Genomic DNA, 9,305 nt, shown 5'->3' with positions numbered 1-9,305 from the left:
TGGGTAACTAGAGAAGCTGACTTGTGTAGCTGCATTGCACCAACATCACCATTAACATGTTCAATTTCTCTTTAATGCTCATTTTCAGCTTTTAAGCACTGAAGGCGAAACCTCAAGCGCTCTGTGCCTTATGTTTGTGCTCGTTTTCTCTCCCTAATAAACGTCATTGTTACTGCATTTATCTTGCCTTCTTAAAATAAATCAAACTGTGTTTTTTTTTCTCAGTATTAAATTATAAAAAAAAATAATAATAATAACCAAACAAAATAAATTAATAAAAATAATAAACTTTTGACTGGTATATATGGATGTTGTAATATGTCTGCCACTAAAACTCCAAGAAGCATTATGTAAATTATTTTACATCGTTTTATTGTATTCTGGTCATTCTAATAAACCTATTCGCTGCAGCAGAGGTAGCTCTTGGTCTTTGTTGAATTGAACGGTCCGCATGGAAGCCTGTTTTATCAAAGATTTTGAAGGTTTTGGCAACTGCACTTGGGAAAACTTGCTTCATTTCTTAAAGTAATGATGGACTGTCTTTTCTGAGAGTTTCTTGCCATAATATAGATTTGTACAGTAGAAGAAGTTGTAGTATTAGTAGCACAAATAAGGATTTTGACTCAGTTCTCACCCCTTTCACTGCACAAGACAGCTGATGGTCTAAAGCAGGGGTGTCCAACTTTTTCCACAAAGAGTGCAGGTTCTCCTACCAACCCAGAAAGTCCACACCAAACTCTACCTGTTTAAATCTAACTAGTCAATGCCTATCAGTTAAGGCCCATGATTGGTTGGAATGGAAATCTGCACCCACACCGACCGTTTGTGGAAAAGATTGGACCCCCTGGTCTAAAGCGTATTAAATTCTTAATTACATTCAGGTACTAATGGTAGTTAGTTAAATACCATTAGTAGTTAATTAGCTAGTTAACCACTACCAAGTTTACTAGCTACTTATATAAATGGTCAAATATACTTTGTTTGTGTTTATGTGCTTTATGTTTTTTATTATTAATTTAAAAAAGCTTTTCATTAATATTATTTAACAATATTCTCAACTTTATTTGCAACAAATACTTGTATTATACCGCATTAGATAATCTGCTAAACAGCAAATAAACCAGTTTGAATATGACCCACCTCATACATAGGTGATAACTGGTGATAGTAACGTTTATTCAGAAACTGTCCTGAGAACAGTTCGGATTTTCTAATGGCCATATCCAGAGTACATGTTTAATCTGAATACCTGATCCTAGAACAGCCGTAATCTCTATACAGCGTTTCATCCGTCGTGCGCTGGTGTCGTCATCACGCACGCATGACGTACCAACCGTCCGGCGCGCAATTTCAAACAGGAGGAAAGCCGACTGAGTCTCTGTATATGTGTGCGAGCGCGCGTGCGCTGCAGTTCCGTGTTTTTATACAGGATTATTTTTTATACAAAAGTTTTTAAAATATTTTGTCCTCAAATAATTAATTGGATATTCATTTTAAAGTCGACAACAGTGAGTGTTTAACCGTTTGTGTTTGTTTAAATGTGTTTTTGGAAAGGATTATTAGCGACGTAGCGAGCTAGCATGCTAATGCGCTAGCATGGCTACTTGCATACTTTCTGACATTTTATTAGATATAAATATATCATTATATATTCATTATTGAGTTAGTTTTCATCCCATGAGAGTTTTTTTTTTTGTTTTTTAAGATTGTACATTAATAATGAAGACATCCAAAAATGTAAAAGAAAACAAAAACAAAGCAAAATTAGTTTTATAGTTTATATTTTAACCCTAAAAATACGTTTTCTATGGATTTAATTCACACGTTTGCCATGAGTTCATTTGTGACATTTCTTGCCTCCTTAATGTGCTTTAGACCATCAGTTATTTTGTGAATCAAGGAAAGTGACTACAGTCAATACCCCTATTAGTGCCACAACAACTATACAAATCTATAGTATGGCAAAAAAACACTTCAAGAAAAGACGCTCACTTATTTTTTACAAAACGAAGGTCAGTCAAGCCGAAAAAATCTAAAAAAAACTTTCAATATATCCTTGCAGACCTTTAAAGGCTAAGATGAGGACCGTCCCAGTAAAGAAAGGCCTAGAGCTACCTCTGCTGCAGAGGATAAATTAATTAGAACCATCTGGTTTACAACAATTCTTCTCAGAGTTCAAGTGAGAGATGTATTTCAACCAGGGCTGAAACGGTAATAAATATTCTTTGCCTCTGCTTCGTTTAGTCCGTTTAACCACATGCCGAGCACCGTGTTTTCCCCACGGACCGTTATTAATGACGCACGAGTAAACACAGTAGACGCTGCAGAATGATATGTGGAGAAACGGGGAGAACACAGCGAAGGGTGAGAAGAAGATTTGGGCCAAAGAAAAGGCTAGAAAGGTTTCGAAATTTTTGGGATAATTTCAAACTAAAACATAAAGAAAAGACCGTACAGCATGGTTACCGTTTCATAGAGTAAATTGATTTTGATAGTTTTATTTATATACATTTGTATTTGCATTCTAAAGTCATTTTTTCTAAAACAAAAAACAAACAAACAAGGGACCCTATTTTTGTGACCGAGAGCTTGTGAACCAAAGGTTCCTGATTGTGTGGTTCTCATAGTAAAGCATGGAGGATGAGGTGTGATGGTGTGGAGGTGCTTTGCTGGTGACACTGTTGTTAAATTAGTGAAAATTAAGGACGCCCCTTACCACTATGGCTACCACAGCATTTTGTTTTGCGCTTAGTGGGTCCATCATTTGTTTTCCAAAAGGGCAACGACCCCAAGCAGATTAGGATGTTGGAAAACTGTTCCAGACGACTACCTTGTGAGGCTGACTGAGCGCCATCATCAAAGCAAACGTTTAAACGGTTATTTTGAACAATCGAAAATATAAAACGTATTCTGGTTCATGGAACACTGTTTGACTGTTCTGGTTTTGTTTGGCAGGCAGCATGAGCGTCGTGAGCACCCCGAATTCTCGGCCACGCCAGTGGTCGTCCCCGGCGCTGGGGCACAAAATGGCCCACTCGGCCACCAGCACGCCGCTTCTCGGATCCATCCAAAGCAACGACGATGAGCAGGAGCGAAGGCAGAGGCGCAGGTCCAGGGTCATCGACCTTCACGCTGGGTCCGATTCCTCCATCAACGAGGCCCACAGGCGAGTTCAGCTGTTCTGGGAGATGCGTCAGATCATAAACTCGGTCGATTCTAATTGTTGAAACGATGCCTTTGGTGTGTCCACAGTAGCGTGGGGACCCCCGCTTCCGTACCCAAGCTGTCCTCTGCGCAGATCTCGGAGCATTACTCCACCTGCATCAAACTCTCAACGGAAAACGTGAGCGGAAGGGGAAAAAAAAAAACGCATATGCAGAGATGAACCTTGTGGTTGATGTGAATTTATAATAACTTCTCAATGTATTTGTAGAAAATCACCACGAAGAACGCGTTTGGGCTTCACCTCATCGATTACATGGCGGATATACTGAAGCAGAAAGACTCCGAGCTCAACTTCAAGGTGAGGCCTTCGTGAATAGCTTTACTTTTGTGGTGGGAAAAAAAACATTCTGGGGTCTGATGTGATGCCGTGTTTATTAGGTGGCTGCAGGGACGCTGGACGCCAGCACTAAGATCTATGCGGTGAGGGTGGATGCCGTACACGCCGACGCCTACCGAGTTCTGGGTGGACTGGGCTCCGAGACCAAACCCAAAGACGGTGTGTGTTTGTGTTTCTGCCAGTAATTACTGGCTGACCTTCTGATATGCTCTGCTTTGAAATATTATGCATTGATATGCCTTATTTCATTTTGTTACAATGTTAAGAAGTCAATCCAATATTTATATCTATCTGCTAATTTCGTTTCTCACTGCAGCAGACCACGAGGCAGGAGAAGAGGCCGAGGCAGCAGAGGGCAGTGGAAGCGATCCAACAACCACCAAACAGGCTCCAAAGAAACGACCCCCAAAGAAGACGGTGGAGCAGAACCTGGGCAACATCAACCTCTCGGAGTCAGAGATGAAGTGTGAGGTAAAGGACCTCAGATTATTATCAGTACATCTGCTGATTGGCCACACCTTCTTCACTGTATAATGGCTCCTGGGGCCACACCTCCTTCACTGTGAATAATGGCATCTGAGGCCACGCCTCCCTACACAGTGATAGAATCCTACAGGAGGAAAGACGGAGTAAACTGTGTGCAGTATTAACGTGTGGTACGGTGCTGCAGGTGGACCCGATGTTCCAGCGCATGGCTGCATCTTTCGATGAGAACAGTACCGCCGGAGTGTTTCTGTCCGTGCTGTTCAGCGAGGACAGCCGCTGTGAGCTCAAGTTCCCCTCCCACATGACCCTGCTGAACTCCAGACCTCCTGCTGCACCCTCACCTGTACAGCTCACACCTGCTTCACCCTTCACAGGTACTGCACCACACACCTCTCTGTCTCCGTGGGTCAAGTGTGAACACTGAGGATTTCCCTTTTGTACCTGCAGTTAGTTTAAAGACTCTGGAGGAGAAGATGCCCATCTGCCCGTCTCTAGAAGATTTCTCCTTCACCCAGTGGACAGCGGACCAGGTAATGGAGCGTGTCACGAGGAAGCCCAAACGGCTCACCTGAAGTGGAAGACAAATCGTTTCCCTGTTCGTCTCCACAGACGTCCAACCTGGACCAGCTGCTGGAGAAGATGAAGCAGGGCGAGCACGCGTTCGACGTCAACGCCGACGTCCAGCCGGACGAGGATGGCGCCCCGGATTTCGGGGACCATTTCGACGCGGACGGAGACGACGGAGGACCCGAGGACGGGGATCACTTCGACAAGCAAAAAGACGCCTGCTCTAGGAGGAGCCCCGGGAAAATACGGTAAGGGGGTTCACGTCCGATAAACGTTTTATTCCCGTATAAACCTGCAGCCGGTCGTGTTGATGCGAACGTGCGTCTGTGCAGGGGGGTCATTCCGATCGGAGAAGGCGACATCACCACCATGTGCCTGCAGCTGTCCGACAAACCCAGGGAGTATTCCTACTTCAGCCCTCGCACCATGGCTACGTGGGTCGGCCCGGGATACTGGCTCTTCAAACCCACAAACAAACGTGAGTTCATACCGATAACATGATCACGTGACTAACAGGAGGAACGATGTTAACGTGTTCATTATTGTTTTCCTCCATGTAGATGATCACAAGCCGGAGAAGGAAATTAAAAAGCGAGCGCCGAAAAATCCTCTGGTGATCGACTTCAGCGAGGACGTCCACTTTCACAACTACTTCCGCACAACCAGAGTAAGATCTCTGTGATGATGGGATACGGTGGCACCAGTTCCCATTTATTTATTTTTAGATCCTGCTATACCATATATAAACGCTTCTCTTTTTTACATTTTTTTTTATTATTAATTATTATTATTATTTTTTTATATATACATATTAGTTTTCTTTTTGGGGTTGAGGTATTTTTTTATTTATTTATTTATTTTATTTTTTTAGGATTTGATATAATTTATCGGGGGAAAAAAGGAAGCATCTGGATTAGATTGTTTCTTGTTTTATTTAGTTTATATGCCAAATAATTGATGCTGAATTTTATTTAGTCTCTTTTTTTTTTTTTTTTGGTATTTTCTTTTTTTTCTTTTATATTTTTATAAACGAAAGTATTATAAAGCTGGATTACACAAACTTCACAGATTAAAAAAAATATATTTTTATTTATTTATTTTTTTGCATCAATTATAAATGAGTACTATTGAGTCAAACCTGAAATAAATATATTTGTGAAGGAATTTGTTGTATAATTTTTTTTCTTCCTTTCATACACATTTCATGCTCCTGCATTTTTCCTGAATATTTCTCAAACTGAATTCTTTTCCTTTTTTTTTTCCACCCTCCCATGGCTCGTGTCTGTCGTTTCCAGGCAGCGACCACCATCAGTAAATCTGCTCTGAACACCAGCAACAAGAAGACGACGCTGCCTGCAGATTTCCAGTATCCGCTCAGCAACCTGTCGCAGCTCAGCCTTAAACCTGCCAGCACGGTGACGCGCTAAACACATCCTGCCGCTCGAAATCACACAAATCTTCAGCAAGAAGAACCAAAACTTTACTCGTTTTGTTTTGTTTTGTTTGTCTCACACAGCTGATTGTAAAAGACAAGAAGAGGATATCAGGTGAGTTAGCAGAGGACATCGGAGAATACGACTATAACAACGCTAATGACACTGCAAACTTCTGCCCACGGCTGCAGGTACACACACACACACACACACACACACACACTTGAGATATCAGTGGTATTATTTATTCCATGCAATCATTTTTCTGATCTTTTTTTTTTCTTTGTTTGTTTTGTTTTCGCTACATTGTGCACCCTTGTGGTGAAACGTGGCAGGTCGGGGACAGCGACGACGAGGCGGAATGCTTCGCCGGATCAGACGACTCTCGGCCCGTGACGGACAGTCTGGACACGGACGGCGTCTCGACGTACGGGGAAGACTGCCTGGTGCCCGAGCCGCATAAAGTACGTGCCGGAAAAAAAAGCAAAAAACCTGTGAGGAATAATACTAAGTAGACTTAAGCATCAGAGGCGCAGTCGAGTTGGTTTCATCTCCACGTGATTGGACGCGTTTTTTTTTTGCGAATGCGATCCCACCGGGAGCTACGTGGGAAAACGTTGACTCGGAGGATCGTGAAACGAACTGATGCTGTGTTTATCTCTGTTCCAGGTCAACATCATCGAGATTAATTACGCCAAGACGGCCAAGAAGATGGACATGAAGCGCCTGAAGAACAGCATGTGGAGCCTCCTGACCGACAGCCCAGATAAACCAGCCGCGGTATTCTGTTACACACACACACACACACACACACACACACACACACAGCGGTATAGATGAGGAGATATTAGTAATAATAACAGAATCCCTCATCATTTTTCATTTTGCTCTCATTTCACTTTTTGTATTTGTTTTTTATTAAAGAATGCTGAGAAGGAGGATTCCTCAGAAGTCCCAGGAGAGAAGTCCTTCAGCCAGTCCACCAGGACGCTCTTACAAAAGTAAGGAAACCCAAAAGTTTATAGTACATTCCACTGCGTGATTTCAGCCAATCATATGACCGTCTCCATAGCAACATCGATCAACAGATTTCAGGCTGTGACTGATTTTCTGTGGATATTGATATAGGCCTCACTGTCGTGAAGGAGAGCCGCCCCGTCACCTGTGACGCCTCCTCCTTTTATTTAATTCTCATGCATGCATTCACACGCGCCGGCTCTCCTTCACACGCCTCGATCAATTATAGATAAACCGCTGTGTGTATAATAATTCATGCCTTTTGGCTCGTTGCGTATTCCAGGCTGCCCAGCACCATGGCCAGTAACCTGTCTGTGCCCTTGGCCTTCGTCGCTCTCCTGCACCTCGCCAACGAGAAGGTGGGTCCCGAAAATCAGTCTACGGCCGTTCATTCCCACATCATCAAATACCCAGCGTCTGCCGATGCTTTCCACTTTAAAACGTCATGGGCTGGAAAAAACACTAACAAAACATCAGTTAAAGTAGAATAAAAACACTGAGAAAACAGTGAGAATGCATTTACATATTTAAATTAGCTCCTCCATCAGTATATACACTATATATATATAATTTTTATTTATTAATTATATAATTTTTATTTATTAATTTCTTTTTAAACAAATCTAGTAATTACTCATTTGCAGCTAGCTAGCTCCCCCTTCTGTTTTAGTCAGGGATTACATGCATGTTCTGTTGAGCTCATCCTGCACCTTTAGTTAAGAGGACAGCTAGTAATTAGCTTATTTTGACTAGCTCCTCCTCCTGTCTATAAAATAACAGAATGCTAGTAATGACTTTTTTTTTTTTTTTTGCATATTCAGATTAGCGCCTACTGTCTTGATCAAAAAATTAAATCGAATGCTAGTAACAGTTCATTTGCATATTCTAATTAACTTACTGTCTTTATGAAAACCAGAATGCTAGTAATTACTCATTTGCATATTGTACATTGTATTCATAGATGATGTTTGTACAGAGCGAGTTGCCGCTCATCAAAACTTGTGTTTTGTCCCTTGCAGAATCTGGAGCTTCACAAAGTGGAAGACCTGTCAGACATCATCATCAAACAGGGACACTGAGGGTTTTTTTTTTTTATGTTTTAAGAGATTTTCTTTTTATTAATACCTTATTGTTTTAGTGTACAGTGTTTTTTTTTATTATTATTATTATTATTCCACAGCAGCTATTTTACCAGTAAAAAATGTTTCCTCTGGTGCCAATTTGTAATAAAAAAGATTGAAGTGCGTTATGATCTGTGATGTACAGGACAGCACGCGTCCTTCAGCATCATGTGGAACAGTAACATGGGAACTGTGTGTTCAGCTTCACCCTGGAGATCTAACGAAGTGCACCTGGTTCTATAATTAGTCCGACCCGCGCATACCTTCATGAACTGTAATTCTGTTTTATGTCTCGACTGGTTCGTTTCAGCCCCGTTACCTTGTTCATGTTTTTCCTTTTATGTCTATTCTAAACATCATTAAATCTCTGAATATTACTTGTATTTTGAGTGTGTGAATCGCTGCATCCTTCAATCAGCCGTCAGAAGCCATGTAGATTTCAAAAACACATCCTTTATAAAACCCAGAATACTAGTAATGACTTATTTGCATAATGTACTTAGCTCCTCCTTCTTCCTTGAGAAGATCGAGAATACTATCCACCACTAGTTCTTTTGTTTTTTCCGCATTTATCTGGAGGCAGCTCTGTTGGCACCAGTCCACAAAACTCTGGATCGGTCCTCTGTACTCCGTGATCAGGCCGACGATGGCAGAGTCATCAGAGAACTTCTGCCAGTGACTGGTTGCTGAGCTGAACATGAAGTCTGCAGTGTAGACAGTGAAGAGAAACGGGGCCAGGACCGTTCCCTGAGGACCCCCAAGTGTTGCAGACAACCATGTCAGACTCAGTCATGAGTCCTCACATACTGTGGTCGGTCTGTGAGGTAATCCAATATCCAGGTAGACAGATGATGGTCTACTCCCATGTACTCTAGATTATCCCTCAGGAGTGCAGGTTGGATGGTGTTAAAAGCACTAGAAAAGTCAAAAACATGTCAAAACGTGACTAAAAAAGCACTAATTAGGAGGAAGATAATTGTGTCTTTCACTCCAATACCAGGTTGGTAGGCAAACTGAAGTGGATCCATTGATGGGTTTACCAGAGGTCAGAAGTCTTCATCAGATGCGAATCAGTGCCACTGGACTGTAGTCCCCAAAGTCTTTTGGGCACGATGTCTT

The 9,305-nt window shown here is 41.9% G+C and overlaps 1 protein-coding gene across 4 annotated transcripts; it reads left to right on the top strand.

Annotated features, from left to right (window-relative positions):
• The first annotated feature begins 1,336 nt into the window (after positions 1 to 1,336).
• Positions 1,337 to 8,567, top strand: ncaph (non-SMC condensin I complex, subunit H). 4 transcript variants are annotated; one of them, XM_083526511.1, is made up of 18 exons: positions 1,337 to 1,508; positions 2,956 to 3,166; positions 3,253 to 3,343; positions 3,434 to 3,523; positions 3,604 to 3,721; positions 3,879 to 4,033; positions 4,233 to 4,422; positions 4,496 to 4,578; positions 4,658 to 4,863; positions 4,948 to 5,093; positions 5,176 to 5,282; positions 5,911 to 6,030; positions 6,132 to 6,239; positions 6,384 to 6,512; positions 6,718 to 6,828; positions 6,973 to 7,049; positions 7,349 to 7,424; positions 8,085 to 8,567. In XM_083526511.1, exons 2-18 carry the CDS (start codon positions 2,961 to 2,963, stop codon positions 8,142 to 8,144), a joined length of 2,073 nt encoding a protein of 690 aa, XP_083382637.1. In that variant the 5' UTR covers positions 1,337 to 1,508; positions 2,956 to 2,960; the 3' UTR covers positions 8,145 to 8,567. The 4 variants fall into 4 exon arrangements, with proteins under 4 accessions (XP_083382637.1, XP_083382638.1, XP_083382640.1 ...); XM_083526512.1 differs by having other exon boundaries at positions 1,341 to 1,508; positions 3,256 to 3,343; XM_083526514.1 differs by having other exon boundaries at positions 1,346 to 1,508; positions 3,256 to 3,343; positions 3,882 to 4,033.
• Positions 8,568 to 9,305: the final 738 nt, after the last annotated feature.

This window comes from Silurus aristotelis, assembly GCF_946808225.1.
Source record: "Silurus aristotelis genome assembly, chromosome: 23".
NCBI lineage: Eukaryota > Metazoa > Chordata > Actinopteri > Siluriformes > Siluridae > Silurus > Silurus aristotelis.
The sequence above is the reverse complement of the archived record's forward strand: the minus strand, read 5'-3'. Positions and strand labels throughout refer to the sequence as shown.

Excerpts from the sequence above, each read along its gene's own strand:
- ncaph (XM_083526511.1), top strand. The coding sequence starts at position 2,961 with ATGAGCGTCGTGAGCACCCCGAATTCTCGGCCACGCCAGTGGTCGTCC. Across the intron at positions 3,344-3,433 it reads TCAAACTCTCAACGGAAAAC|AAAATCACCACGAAGAACGC; the intron begins GTGAGCGGAAGG and ends ATGTATTTGTAG. Across the intron at positions 3,524-3,603 it reads ACTCCGAGCTCAACTTCAAG|GTGGCTGCAGGGACGCTGGA; the intron begins GTGAGGCCTTCG and ends CGTGTTTATTAG.